General features: G+C 40.2%; 4 protein-coding genes across 4 annotated transcripts; 3 read left to right on the top strand and 1 right to left on the bottom strand.

Moving 5' to 3' along the window:
• Window positions 1-294: 294 nt before the first annotated feature.
• On the top strand, window positions 295-1,277 carry cUnh22orf39 (chromosome Un C22orf39 homolog; the record flags this gene model as incomplete). The annotated part of the gene is made up of 3 exons (XM_080467107.1): window positions 295-357; window positions 885-1,052; window positions 1,146-1,277. The coding sequence occupies exons 1-3, from the start codon at window positions 328-330 to the stop codon at window positions 1,275-1,277; spliced, it is 330 nt and encodes a 109-aa protein (XP_080323233.1). The 5' UTR covers window positions 295-327.
• A 436-nt stretch (window positions 1,278-1,713) lies between these two features.
• mrpl40 (mitochondrial ribosomal protein L40) lies at window positions 1,714-4,938 on the bottom strand. Its single transcript, XM_080467106.1, has 5 exons — window positions 4,750-4,938; window positions 4,518-4,601; window positions 3,023-3,178; window positions 2,249-2,330; window positions 1,714-2,139 (listed from the first exon to the last, which is right to left on the bottom strand). The coding sequence occupies exons 1-5, from the start codon at window positions 4,809-4,811 to the stop codon at window positions 1,912-1,914; spliced, it is 612 nt and encodes a 203-aa protein (XP_080323232.1). The 5' UTR covers window positions 4,812-4,938; the 3' UTR covers window positions 1,714-1,911.
• Window positions 4,908-10,551, top strand: acaa2 (acetyl-CoA acyltransferase 2). Its single transcript, XM_080467105.1, has 10 exons — window positions 4,908-5,288; window positions 6,758-6,924; window positions 7,056-7,184; window positions 7,532-7,648; window positions 7,786-7,933; window positions 8,168-8,343; window positions 8,528-8,657; window positions 8,776-8,846; window positions 9,320-9,474; window positions 9,553-10,551. The coding sequence occupies exons 1-10, from the start codon at window positions 5,273-5,275 to the stop codon at window positions 9,632-9,634; spliced, it is 1,191 nt and encodes a 396-aa protein (XP_080323231.1). The 5' UTR covers window positions 4,908-5,272; the 3' UTR covers window positions 9,635-10,551.
• Window positions 10,552-11,360: 809 nt separating this feature from the next.
• On the top strand, window positions 11,361-14,576 carry rpl6 (ribosomal protein L6). Its single transcript, XM_080466489.1, has 7 exons — window positions 11,361-11,393; window positions 12,146-12,292; window positions 12,396-12,494; window positions 13,016-13,159; window positions 13,964-14,012; window positions 14,115-14,299; window positions 14,395-14,576. Exons 2-7 carry the CDS (start codon window positions 12,146-12,148, stop codon window positions 14,545-14,547), a joined length of 777 nt encoding a protein of 258 aa, XP_080322615.1. The 5' UTR covers window positions 11,361-11,393; the 3' UTR covers window positions 14,548-14,576.
• The last annotated feature ends 328 nt before the right edge of the window (window positions 14,577-14,904 follow it).

The following is a 14,904-nucleotide window of genomic DNA, read 5'->3' as shown; positions in this document are numbered from 1 at the left end:
ACGCTTTACATAGCATTTAAAAAAGGTGCAATGCCGCAAAGATCTAAATTGGTGTTCCGGATCAACTGGTTCCCCTGTTAACTAGTGGCCAACTTCCTTTGGCGTCCCGTGTTGCTTCTAGTAGCAGCAGCTATCAAAAAACGGACAAAAATATTTAGTTTTCTGTAGTTTTACTGCAATTACGATTATATTTCCGAGTGCCTTACCTTTTGTGTGTCTCTTCTTGACTTCTAGTGTTAGTGGCAGCAAAAAAGGACACCAGTGAACAGGGAAACCATTTGATCTGACACACCGGAAGTAGTAGAGCTGAAGCTAACGTGGCTAACGATGTCCCGGCCAGCAGAATCAACGTGGATGGTATATAAACAACACTTTTTATTCCTATTATTCTTATTCGCGTTGTCGCCAAATTGTCCCGACTCAATGATGCATGTCCTGTTCTTAGGATGGTTGGTAATCATTAAAATAAAGCAAATATGAATTCAGTTGAACAAGATTGTTGACCGCTAACCCACCAAAGTCAGCTCCACTGAGAGCAATGTCACAGGAGACCTGAGCAGTCTTCATTTGGGACGTTTAGTCACGACCTGCCTTAAAGTCTCACTGTATTGTTTTGTAATCCTTATTATTCTAACAAAACTGGTGGTTCGTTCACTGAAGCTACCGCTCAGGGGCGCTGCCAGTCAAATGTATCACAATATTTATCAGACGAATGGCTGAAATTCTAATGCTGGAGGGACTGTATACCAGAGAGAAATCTCAGCATTTTTATGAGAGCATTTTGTCTAAGGATTTGTCCAGACCCCCCTTATCCCCCAAATAGATTCCTGGCTGTTTGTAAATGATGATGCCTCTTGAGTTTGATTCTTTCTTTGTCTACTCAGTCACCAAGAGTATGTGAGGATTACTGGAGTGAGTACCGACACTGCAAAAGTTTAATGAACCGTTTTCACCATTACTACTCGCATGGTACCATCCCATCCTGCGTGCAATGGGAGACGGACTACAAGAGCTGCATAGAGTGGGAAAAATACAAAAGCACAGAGGCAAAGGTTTGAAGCATCAGTGTTCAATCTCCCAAAAACTTCATTCTCCGTGATACTGTCTGGGTACCATTAAGAATATATACTGTGTCTGTGTTGCAGGAGGCGTTGCAAAGCAGTGAACGGAACCGGGTGGCAGAACAAAAGAAATTCACCCCTGTGTGGGAGCTCAGGCGAGAGCCTCCAATAGACTGGAACATGCCTCTGAACCAGGAAAGACCTCAAGACTCCTAAACTGCCCATGTTACTCTGTCACTGACCTATTCCAATCATTTATATCTAATTTCATGGACATCACAGCCTTTGAAACCAAATGTTGGACAGACAGGCTTTTACTCACGAGCTATTACAGTGTATTCAGAGAGCTGCTGTATGTAAATTCTTGTCCTCAACCCGTGAGTTCAATCCAATATGTGCACAGACTGTTGGCCATACCTGATTTGAAGTGGAGGTTCATGATGCTAAGCTCCACTAGAGCGGCTTGTATGCACTGGTAATGAACTGTTGACCCCTCTCCACTTTCTGGTCTTCACCAGCAGTAAATGTGCTACATTTGCAATACATAATTATCCTGTGCAGTAAAATATTATTTATTCCAAAATACCACAGGACTTTAAGTTTCACTCCATCAATTATTGTTTTTCCGCCGTTGAATAACACAAATGAACTTAGTCGATAAAAAAGTTTATTTTTTAATTTTGTTTCATGGTTGTTGTTTTTTTACATAAATTTGAAATCCAATTCAATACATAATCTCCAAGAATAGTGTGACAGGAGCTGAAGTATCTGTATGCATCATACACATGCAGGCTGTCCGAATGTACAGACAAGGAGATGTACTGAAACAATTCCATTGTAGTCTCTGTCATCACTGCGTGAACACCTTGGTGACATCCTTGTGTTTTCCATCAGGTGCTTGGTACTTGGGTATTGGTGGTGTATGGGTAGGACCTTCGTGAACAAATGGAAAGAGAAGTGGGTCCGGCGTAAGCGCTGCCTGGTACAGCTCCTCAGACTCCAGCTTGAGCTCGTGTAGCGCCTCCCTCTGTGCCTTTAAAGCAAGTTCAACAGAACTCACTTCAGCCATATGCTGCTTCTGCAAGAACAAATAGGAAATGTGGCACTTTAACTGTGCAGGGTGCAGAGGTCAGAAAGAAAATGTCTGTGAAAGCAGCATAGATTGAAGAGCAATGTTAAGTGCTGACCTGTTTGTATCGACTCCACTCTTTCAGCAGCAGGGCACGACCCTCACTTTCATCAAATGAAAGCCTTGGAATGCTGCGTTCCCTTTTAAGAGAATATTCATAGAAATTAAAAGGCAGAAATGAAAGAATAGATGCATAGCAAGGGAAAACTAACTGATACATAAAAACAGATTTTTAAATATACTGCAATGACCTTTCCTACTGCTGAACAATCAGCCAGATCTGTCATCCAGCTTTATTATATAAAAGCCCTAACACAACATATTTTGTTTTAAATCCAATATATCAATAATCAGGGGGAGCTTTAATACCAAACCTATCTTTTAATGTATGACTTGTTCAAAAAATCTAACCTAAAGAGTTACAATTTTAATAGCACCTGATTGAAATAAAAATAAAAAAATCTAAATGAACAGGCTTTACTCTTTTTAACCCCCTTTAAATTTGCAGAGAACAAATGAAGTTTTTTCCCACTTCAGCTCTAATTGTTGACTTTAAACTGGCTGTACTACACTGTCACAGTGTTCATGGCTTTACGAGCACGTGAAGACTATATGTACATACAGCTTAATTTATCATATATATATTTTTAATTTTTTTTATATCAAGATTCAAAGTGTGAAAAAAAAACAACTCCTGCAGGATTTTGGTATTGAAAATAATGAATGAACATGAAGATTATTGTTTATTCTCCCATACTGGACAAGGTCTAAAGTTTAAAATTTCAGTAGGAATCCAAACCAATCGCTGCATCTAACATTGTAAATGTTTTACCTTGTTTCATCCAGACATTTGCTGTTAATGATGAAATCCTCTATCGGGATGAACTCGGGTGCAACCTTCTCCAGCTTCTTCAACTTTTTTTTCAGTCGTTCTTTCATTATCTGCTCCCTTCTTGGGTCCACTTTCTTCTTTTTCTTTGGCTCCGCTCTGACACAATACAAACAGGAAGCTCTATGTCAGCTCATTCAGTGACAAGACAGAAAAGATTATTACAAGTGTTTTATATATTTGTTATAATGAGTTGCATAAACCCTCCACACAGTTCAAACCCATGCAAAGTCATTTACTAATCTGTAATAAGATTTCTGGTGTTGGGCTTTTGTGTAGTACTTGATGACAATAATCAATACCTTCCTTTTGACACTTATTTTCTATAACAAACACAGTTGTGTTTTGTCCCTTTGCTTTGACAAAGCAAATCGTTCTCTCTTTGGAGTGTGACTGCATGGTGGTAGTCCTAATGTTATATTATCAATCTATATCAGCCACTTTATTATGCACAATTGTAAAGGTATTGAGTACAGCAGTTCTGCCACGGAGTCCCATGGTTTTAATTTAGCTACATTAATTGCAAAAATTAAAGGATTTCTGACCGAACAATATTCAGAGAAGTTTGTTCATGCACTTTTTTTCAGTAGGCTGAATTATTATTATGGTGCATTTCACAGAAAATCTGTTATACAGCTCCTGCTCATCCAGAGTCCTCGCCAACACAAAGAGGGTTGAGCAATTTACAGCTGAGCTTCAACCTCTGCACTGGCTGCCTGTTTGTCCAAGGGTTGACTTAAACATTTTTTGTCTATAAAGCTTCGAATGGTCTCAGGCCTAAATACATTTCATAGTCACATGTAGAATATGAAACATCCAGACCCCCGACGTCCTCAGGAACAGGTTTGCCAAGTTTTTTCAGAGTCAGAAGCCAACAAGGTGAAACAAACATCCTGAACACATGAGGACTGCTGGCACATGCACTTCTTATAAATCGGGTCGGAAACACTATTATTTGCACATGCTTTCCATAAAAAATAGCCTTTATTACTTTTTTAATTTAGTCTCCTTTTGTTGCTTTTCTTAATCACTTTGTTTTAATGTATTTCATTAATTTCCCTATAAAACACGGTAGATTACCTGCCGTCTGAATGATGCTCTATAAATAATTTCCCTTGCCTTCCATGATCATTCACAAGCTTGTGATTTACAATTTTGTTGTACAGACGTTTTTTTATTTTTTATTATTTGCCTACCGTGATAACATGACTGGGAGGGCTAGGGAGCTATAACATAGATTTGAAATTATCCTCTTATTAAAGCTCAAGAACTAAATTTCTTCCAGACATCGGTAGTCAGGAGGTCTCTGCTTATCTGAGATGACACATTGTTGATGACACTATGTTTTTATATGCTGCAAACCTCCCAACAATTCATCAAAATCCTGAAAGTGAACAAAGAAACAGTGGTTGTGCTGAACCAGCACTGGGAGTCGTACCTCAGAGGGGCAGATGTCTTCAATGTCATCACCTGAGTGGACCAAAGAGGCTGCACCGCGTGGTGGGTTCCACCTGACAAGAAGCTGCAAAGAAATGACAAAAAAAAAAAAAAAAAAGCTTAAAAGACCTCCCAAACGTGTGTTATTCTAACATCGACCTGAGCAGAACATCATCCCTCGCTCCTGTAACCTTCCCCGGGGTCGAGCACAGAAAGCTCACATCAATACTGACCTCCAAGGAACGGCCTGTCGGGGTACAACCCTGCAAACACAACGTGAAAGAGCTGCAGACATTTCTTCACTTCGCCTCGTCCCAATTTAAACTCATACCGGGGGAAACACAATAAAAATATTCACATGTCGCCTCGAAGGAAAAGTGACACAACAGGCGCGTCGCGTGCTGATGACGTTTCGAAGACCCGTTCTTCACGCGGAGTGCCGCACTTTCGTGGATATTTTGTATCGCAATGAAATAAAACTTTATTCAATTGAAAGAAATAGTGATTTTTGATGCCAGATAAAGAAAAATATGAATATTACAATGTGTTGGTGATCATTTTTTTTTTTTTTAAATATCTAAGAGTGAATATGTGTGTTGAATCTTAAGAGTGCGGGCAAAAGGTTGAGCGCGTGCTGGATGTGGGTGAAAGGGCGCCGCTGACTGTCTCAGGATTTCTGCACCGGGACAGACATCAGGAAAGAAGTTTGATCCTGACTTTCTTTGAATCTGTTGAATCTTCTGTGGAATCAGCGTCATGTCACTGCTCAGAGGTAAACAAACATTGAATTTCAGTATCTAACTTGTCATTGCATTGTGATGCATTAAAATGCCTATTAATAGGACTGGTCTCTGTTTAATAATACCTTAGCGTTAGATTGCATGTGATTAAAACAAATATCGTCACAGTATTGTTTTTGTTTTTGTTGGTTATTCCATTATTGTGCCAGGAAGGTTGGCACATAATGTTACGACAATGTAGGCAAAAGGTGACAAGATCAGGTCAAGATTGGTATTGAGCAGGTATTTGGTGTCTTGTTTGAATAATTTAGAGACGTAATTAGGATACGACGAGCCCAAAAACGTGATTATCACTTTTCCACGGAACTGTGACAAACGCCTAATGTGTAAGTCATTTATCTACTCCCCCAACAAAATCTCACCGTCAGATGCTTACTGAATTCAGGTCACCTCGTTTGTATAATGATTTCTCAATCATCACTTTGAAGACGTTAAGATTAGTTTGTCAAAGAATGATTAAAAATAAGTCAAAAGAAGATTGCTTCTCAAACCAGGATGTCAACATCCCTTGATGACTGAAAATCAAAACAAACAACCCTCCAGTGGCTATAAAAATGACTTGTGAACACAAGGACTGGATCTAGGGTATTAATCTATGACGCATGTTTGTCCACATATGTTTACAATATGGATCCACGTAAAAACAAAGTGACAAAAACCTTGTCTTTCACCAGACTTTACTGCGATGGCAAATGACATGAGAATATGGGAACTATAAAGCCACTTCATGTATTCAGAGCTACATAATTTAATATTAACAGCTGCAAGTACCGTATGTCCTATTTGAAACTGACCCAAAGTGTATCATTTAGTTTAGAGATAAGGTTATCTCACGAAGTTTCAGGTTATCACAGAAAGCTCAAACAGTGCGAAATACATTGCACAATGTTGACCTTTATGGAAGGTTTCCAACTAAATCCCTGCTTGCTCTTTAGGAGAAATAGTTTAATTGTGGTGAAATAATGCAGAAATAGCCGGATAAATATTAAAAGCATGTCATATGTTAGGATGACACCTGGTTACATTTGTGCATCTTGCATAGAGATTATTCTGTTTGACTTCGGGACTACATACAACAGTGAAGCATAAAGGTAGGAGTATGATGATGCAAGAGTGCAAAGGGTTTGGAGATGACATTTATAAATCATAACCGGAATACCTGTGGATATACCAAAATGCAGGCTGATAAGGTGACATGCTTCTGCAAAGCTTGTTAATGATCCATTAGTTTGAATTAGCTGTGCTGCAGCAGAGACATCTTAAACCTGCAGAACAGTCACTTCACAGACATTGTGTTCCATCTTATTAAACTTGTTGTTGGTAATCTCTGTAGCAAGAGTTGACAAGTCACATTTGTTAAAAAAAATTTTAAAAACAGATTTTCTCCTATGATCTGCCTGTATCTCATTGTGTTTACTGATTTTTTTTTTTTCCTGTTTAGGCGTATTTATTGTAGGTGCCAAGCGTACTCCGTTCGGTACCTACGGCGGTGTCCTGAGAGATCACAGTGCAACAGATCTGGCTGAGCATGCAGCCAAAGCGGCCCTTGCTGCGGGGGGCGTGGCTCCAGAGCTGGTCAACAGTGTGATCGTGGGAAATGTCATGCAGGTACATGAGCTCATTCACACTGAGTATATTCTGATGACAAGAAACATTGCATCACAGAGAAAATCAATGTTGGTAACTGTGTTGTTTCTTAATTTAGTCTCTACCTTATAATCCTTTTATCCTAACTTTAGAGCTCAGCTGATGCAGCCTACATTGCCCGTCACGTGGGCCTGAGAAGCGGCGTTCCCATCCCAGCGCCTGCGCTCACTGTAAACAGACTCTGTGGATCTGGTTTCCAGTCCATCATCAACGGTGCTCAAGTAAGCTTGCTTTACGGAACAGAGCTGTAGAATAAAATCAAAAGAATGTTCTAATTATACACCTAGATGGTCTAATGATTATTCATTTTTATTTAGTTCCATACTATATATTTGGCTTCCATTCTACCATGACCAAAATTACACATTAACTTAAATGTTGTGCTTTCAACCACCTTTTACTCTAAACTATACACTGATTCATATATTTTTCTCATTGAAATAAAAAAAAAAAAACTGAACGATGAGCTCATTGAGTATCAGACTAAAGCACAAAATGATAGAATGACAATTTTTAAGATGAACATCTGTGTCTTTGAGTTTATTCTCGAATTGCTTCCTGTCTGTAGGAGATCTGCCTCAAGGAATCAGAGGTGGTCCTCTGTGGAGGGTCGGAGAGCATGAGCCAAGCCCCATATGCAGTTCGCAATATACGATTTGGTACAAAGTTTGGATTCGATCTCAAGGTTGGTTTTTGGTTGTGTTTTCCCCACGTGCAGATATCAGAGCATTCAAAATGAATGAATCTGAAGTTATTGTGGCAATAACAAAAACTCTAATCATATATTCTGAGATTAACATAACACTTGCATGTACTTGGCAGCTCGAGGACACTTTATGGGCAGGACTGACAGACATGCATGTAAAAATCCCAATGGGCATCACGGCAGAAAACCTGGCTGAAAAATACCAGATTACACGAGAAGAGTGTGACAACTACGCATACCAGACGCAACAAAAGTGGAAAGCAGGTGAGCTATGGTTTAGTTTTTGATTACATTTCTCAGTCGACTCCAAATAAAATACTTAATCCTGGAGAGAAACTGTGATCAGCACTGGGATTTGTGGCAAAACACCTCAAGGGGACCATTCTGATCACTTATGAAAGTATATTTATTTACAAACTTGATTGATTAATGAGAGATGGACATGTTTTTTAATTTTCTCATTCCAAATAAATAACCTTTGACTTCTTCTCTTTATAGCTCATGAGGGCGGGTACTACACTGCAGAAATCGCTCCCATTGAGGTGAAAGCTAAGAAAGGCAAGGTGTCCATGGCTCAGGATGAGCACCCCCGTCCTCAGACTACACTGGAGCAGATGGCCAAACTGCCGACTGTCTTCAAGAAGGGAGGAACTGTTACTGCTGCTAATGCGTCTGTGAGTTTAGGTCCAAGGTGTTGCCTCTTTCAGAAGGACTGTGGTTTATCATTAAATTAGGGGTGTGCGTCATCTCAAACTCAAAATCTGCAATTTGGATGGTTGTTTGATATGTTTAGTCGTATGATATTGTGCAGAAATCCTCAGCTCCACCTACAGAGGTGCTAACTGTGTTGATGTCCAGGGCGTGTCTGACGGTGCCGCTGCTGTGGTGATTGCGAGTGAGGACGCCGTGAAGGAACACAAGCTCACTCCATTGGCCAGAATTGTAGCCTATCATGTTTCTGGCTGTGACCCGAGCATCATGGGAATCGGTGAGTTGCCACCACTCAAGATATAATTCAACACTGAAGTAGAATAAAATAATGTTTATATTATCTTTGACATATTTTGTTGTATTAAGAATTCCGTTTTCTATTTTAATAATCCTAGGTCCTGTTCCCGCAATCACAGAAGCCCTTAAAAAAGCTGGCCTCACTCTTAATGACATGGATCTTGTTGAGGTTTGTTACAGGATGAAATACTAAATTTTGTGACTTTTCCTCAAGTTTTGCAAAACATTTTCTCTATTGATTTAACAACTCCTCAGAGCCTTCAACCAACACAAATACCACAAAGTGCTTTCTTTGCAGAAAATCCTATTAATCTTTAAGTAGACCATTGTCAACAATGGAGCTGTTAATAGTCTTTTATCATTTAACAACGAACAGAAGAAAATTCACTATTTTCTGTGACCATCATGCACCCAAAGAGACATCAGTTGTTGTTGGTAAATCTGCAGAGAAGTTTGTGAAGGAACTCCAAAGGAAGGTTGTCCAAAACACCTTTCACAGCTAATTGCAAATAATTTTTCTGCATAGGTAGGCTGGCTCAACTTTTTCTGTCTCATCATGTAAACGCGGTGTCGATGAGGGGGAAAAAAACCACAACAATCCATTGTTTAATGCTCTCAGCTGCTGCCTGTTACTTTCCCCAGGTGAATGAAGCATTCGCTGCTCAGTTCCTGGCTGTCTCCAAGGCCCTCGGACTGAATCCAGAGAAAACCAATGTCAATGGCGGCGCTATCGCCATCGGACATCCCCTCGGTGCTTCTGGATCACGCATCACTGCTCACTTAGTGCATGAACTCAGGTAGCCTTGTCTTTATTAATATTGTACATTACACACTTGTATGTTTATGTGTCTAATGACTAACTTTGTTTATGACAGGCGACGAGGAGGCAAGTATGCTGTTGGCTCTGCCTGTATCGGTGGTGGTCAGGGCATCGCCATCATCCTTGAGAAGTGCTGATTGAAGAAACTGCAGTTGTCCAAAAAATACCCTGCACGTCTCTCATTCATTAGGAAAAAAATAAAAAGTCATACTAAAAGGAATGGTTTCGTAGTTGTCCACAGCTTCACAGTTGTCTTGGGAATAAAAAGACAGATTGAATCCATACACTTGAGCTCCCTATTTGGTTAATTTTCTCCAATTAAACAAAATGTACTTTCCTTTAGTCCAGCATTGCTGGAAGCCTTATGGTGATAAACAGCTTATCTTCAACACACACTTATCTCTTCATTGATGCAAGAGACTTGTCTGTGTATCTGCCTAATACAATGTTGGGTGAATATTTAATATTAGTTTGGATAAGGTTATAGTATATTGATTCTTGCCATAGAATGTACTCTTATCACTCCATCAGCAGAAGTAACGTGACTGACCTGTGGTGGCTCTAACAACCCATTTTTTACTGCCGTGTGAAATGATCTCAATTAAAATTTTCAAATAAATTAAGTTCTGTGTTTGATGTTTTGATTAATTTATGTGTGGATAAACTTTCCAGAGTGCTCAGGATCTCAGATTGGGACAAAAGTTCACCTTCCAACAAAACAATGACCCAAAGCACTTGACTGAAATAATGAAAGAATAGCTTTGGAACAACTCTCTCGGTTCTTGAGCGGCCCAGCCAGAGCCCTGACTTAAACCCAATTGGAAAACTCTGGAGTGACCTGAAAATGGCTGTCCACCAACATACAGAACTGGAGAGGATCAGGAATGACAGAGGATCCCTAAATCCAGATGTGGAAAATGTGTTGCATCATTCCCAAGAAGACTCATGGCTGTATTAGCTCAAAAATGGTACTTCAACTCACAACAGAGCAAAGGGTATGGTATGACTATGTGATATTTCAGTTTTTGCTGTGAAATAAATTTGCTAAAATGTCTAATATTCTGTGTTTTTCGGTCAATATGGGTTGATGTGTGTACATTAATGAGGAAAAAAAGTTAACTTAAAATAATTTTAGAAATTGGCTGCAATTTGAGAGTGAGAAAATTTAAGGGGGTCTGAATACTTCCCTTGCCCACTACACATTTAGAATATTGAGGCACTTTTTGGATCATAATCATGACATGCTGCAGAAGAAAATTAAGTCAAAGTCAGAGCTTATTTTTAAGTTTGGAACTATGTCAGTGGTTAGTGCTCTCGCCTCACAGCTAGAAAATCATGGGTTTAAATACTGGCCGGACCTTTCTGTATGGAGTTTGCCTGTTCTCCCCATGTGTGGGTTTCCTCCTGGTACTCCGGCTTCTTTCCACGAAACAAAAACATGCATGTGAGGTTAATGGGTGACTGTAAATTGCGCATAGGTGTGCATGTGTATTGAGTGGTACAGATGATGTATGGATCATCCATACATCATCCATAGTGGATGGAATTATGAAGCTAATAATAATGGATTAAATCTCGGGGGCAGACTCAGCACAAAGGTGAATAATTCAGAGTGGAATAAAAATAAATGTTTATTATCCTTCCATTTATTCCATGACTTTATATGAAAACATGAAGGTGTGAAGTTTGTGAATTAATACTTTATTCATTGTAATCGTCGAACTTTGGCTTAATTTCCTGTCATTTTATTTGAAATTTCGCTAAAAAGAAAGAAATATCGATTGGACTACAACTACCATCACGTCGATTTTATCATGACGCAATTACGTACACGTCGTCACCGGCGTCCATATATACGTCACGTGCCCGGATATCGGTCTTTTTTTCATAGCAAAGGTAAGAGTCCTGCCTTCGTGCTGTTGTAGGAATAAAAATCCGCTTTCATCTGGGATATTAAGTTAAAACTGCATTAAACTTGTACCATGAAAAGAATCGACACAGTCAGATGATATGTTAGATGTCGTTATTGCGATGATTTGTCCCCGATGTTGCCGTAATAACGACGGATTGAATGCGTCGGCAGCAGTAGGCCGCCGGCTAGCGGCCGTGCCGAGTCCACTGTTCGCCACGCTGTTAGATATAAACGTGCTGTACTGTGAATGATTCCCGTCGTCCTCTATGACATTAAGGAAGTTTAAAACACATTTTTTAATGTAGGGTGTTCTGCGTTACAGGAGAGAAGCGGATTGTTTGACATTAAACCGATGCTAAGTTGTAGCTAGCCACACTTGTCATGCTTCTGTATCGGGAATGGCTGTTCGCGTCTCAGCATTTTACATTTATAGACGTTTACAAAGTAGAACGCATTTTCTAGTGCATCATGTAATAGGATCGACGTTTATACTTCCTGACTAATGATTTTGTTTTGTGTATTGTTGTTAATAAAATTGCTTCAAGGTGCTTCATCCTAATGTTCCCTGTTAATATGTGATGCTGCAAAGTTGGATTGTAGAAGAGTTAATAGCCTGTCAATTAAGCCTGTGATTTATCTATTCCACTAAATTAGAAATTATATCACCTATTGCCTCTATAATCTTAACAAAAAACATGGAAGAGTTCAGAATATTAATGTCTTCTCATTCTTTCAGATGGCAGAAGGAGACAAGAAGCCTGCCAAGAAGAAGCATGTGAGCCGGAACCCGGTTCTGGCTCGTGGTATCGGCCGCTACTCCCGATCCGCCATGTATGCCCGCAGGGCCATGTACAAGAGGAAGAACAAGACCACTGAGACCAAGGTGAGGGCAGAACCCTCATCCCAGACACTACTGAAATGCAAAAACCAAGTAAATACTGATTCTTGGTTGCAACAATCGTTGATCATGATATACCTTGTTTTAGGTGGAGAAAAAAATCAAAACGAGACCCCAGGCCACAGTCGTAAAGACTGTCGGAGGAGACAAGAACGGCGGCACTCGTGTTGTCAAGCTGCGCAAGATGGTGAGTTGATGGTTGAATGTACCATTTTGTGACATCAACATTGTAAAGGTAGCTGTCCATTACCAGTATTAAAAGTGGAGGAAGTTGTACGGCTCATAATTTTCTTGTAATTACTGCACACTTGTACAGCCAGTATTTTTTATCTGCCCTTTAAACTTTGCTTTGCTTTTTGAGTTCTGTCATTTGCTACCTAAAGGAACGTGTGCAAATCACTCCCGTGGAGCCTGATGTAGGGCACATGTGCTTTGCATATTATTTATATGCAGTTGTCAGTGCTTGGAATAATTCTATGAATTGGGGATTTTAGATGTACATGATGGAACCGATCCAAATGTGAAGCATCCAGCTCTTAAAGCTAGAGCACAAATAATTCATGTGTGACAGATGAACGTAAATGTTCCTTTGCATACTAACAAATTAATTGGTTCTAATGTTGGAGTGCTTTTAGTTTTTTTCTTATGTGGACGTTTTCCTTGGAGTGTAGGGACTAAATAGACTGTTTTTATGTTCTCCTGCTGTAGCCCCGTTACTACCCCACAGAGGACGTTCCCCGGAAACTGAAGAGTCATGGAAAGAAGCCCTTCTCCCAGCATAAGAGGAGGCTGCGCAGCTCCATCACACCAGGAACGGTCCTCATTCTGCTCACTGGCCGCCATCGTGGAAAGGTGAGAACAATTTCTGGCACATGCTGCGACAATGACTCGAATGTCCTTGAATAAAAGAAATGATTGATGTTCACGGCGCAGGCTTGGAATCCTGATGTGAAAGAAATGCTGCAGCAGTTTACATGCATCAAAAGACAAAAGTGATATAGCACTGACTTAAACAACAAAATGTTAAGGATGTTGGATTAGGACTATGCTGTGGGTGTGCAAGGATAGTGGTACAAGAGGAATGTCTCTGTCCCCTAAATTGGTGGGAAAATGTGTATACATTTGGGTAAAATCAATGATCATAAGCATCAACATATGTTTTGCCTTGTAACTCATAACGTTACTTCTTAACTGATATTCTCAGTGGAGTCTGACAGAAAAGAATGGTTTGGATCTGACTGGTTTCTTTTTTTGGGGGGTGATTTTATTAAAAGCTCTTTACGTTGGAACTACAATCGCCCCAAGATGTGCATTTTGGACACAAATTCTCGATCACACGCTCAGTAGCACAGACGTCCTGCTCGCCTACTCTGAAACGCTGCATGGGCAAGTTATGGAAGCGAGTGTTCCCACGCACTATTGGAGCTGCCACTGACCTAAATATTGCTTCATCCTCAGAACTGAAAGTTAGGAGTGCCATCGCCTCCATGTTTCTTTTTCCTTTTTAAATAGTGAAATCCAAACATTGTTATTCCAAATTAATGTTTTTTTTCTCCATAGTTCTTAGAAAGCAGATATTTGTTGTGACACTGATATTGTAGCATTGGACTTAGAAAAGCAGCTTCACTGACCCTGCTTGTCTTTTGTCTTGTTTAGCGCGTGGTGTTCCTGAAGCAGCTCTCAAGTGGTCTCCTGCTTGTCACTGGTAAGCATATCTGCTACCTTAATTATTTTAGTCATTACTGTGTATAGGACTTGACCCACTGGGGGAAGAAAGGACGTAATCTTTAAAATGTCTTGTTTTCAGGCCCTCATGCTGTGAACAGAGTCCCCTTGCGCAGGGCCCACCAGAAGTTTGTCATTGCCACCGCCACCAAGATCGACATCTCTGGTGTCAAGATCCCCAAAACCCTGCAGGACGCCTACTTCAAGAAGAAGAAGCTGAGGAGGCCCCGTCATCAGGAGGGAGAGATCTTTGATACAGAAAAAGAGGTGAGGTGGACCTCCTGTTTTTTTAATGTTTGTTGTTTTGTTTTTTTTTGAGGTTCTTTTGTTGGCTGACCTGTCGACTTGTTTTCCCTCCACAGAAATACCAGGTGACAGAGGAGAGGAAAGGAGACCAGAAGATAGTTGATGCTCAGCTTCTGCCCCTCGTCAAACAGATCCCCCAGATGAAGGGGTACCTGCGGTCCTCTTTCTGCCTGTCTAATGGGGTCTACCCACACAAGCTGGTTTTCTAAAATGTGTTGTAATAAAGAGTACCACCGTCTTCTGCCATCTTCTGACTGCTTTGTTCTCACATTCTCGCTATATGTGGCTTGGAGCCATTTTGGCAACAAATGGAGTGTTTCCACGGTTACAATGTGCTATTTCAGTTTGTGTAATGAATCCCTCAAACTCTTGGATTTTAATCTACACACAACTCTTAAAAATGGTGTTCCTCCATTGATGTGGAGAAAGATTAATGTTTTATCAACCCATTAGCTACATTGCCTGCACCTGACTTTCCACACATGGGACAGTGTGGGGGTGTTCATAGATTTGTGGATGGGAGTTTCACTTTACGCCTTTAAAAGTTTTATGAGCTGCCTCGAGTT

This window comes from Lipophrys pholis, assembly GCF_963383615.2.
Source record: "Lipophrys pholis genome assembly, chromosome: 7".
Lineage (NCBI taxonomy): Eukaryota > Metazoa > Chordata > Actinopteri > Blenniiformes > Blenniidae > Lipophrys > Lipophrys pholis.
Note: the sequence above shows the minus strand (reverse complement) of the source record. Positions and strands in the feature narration are given on the sequence as shown.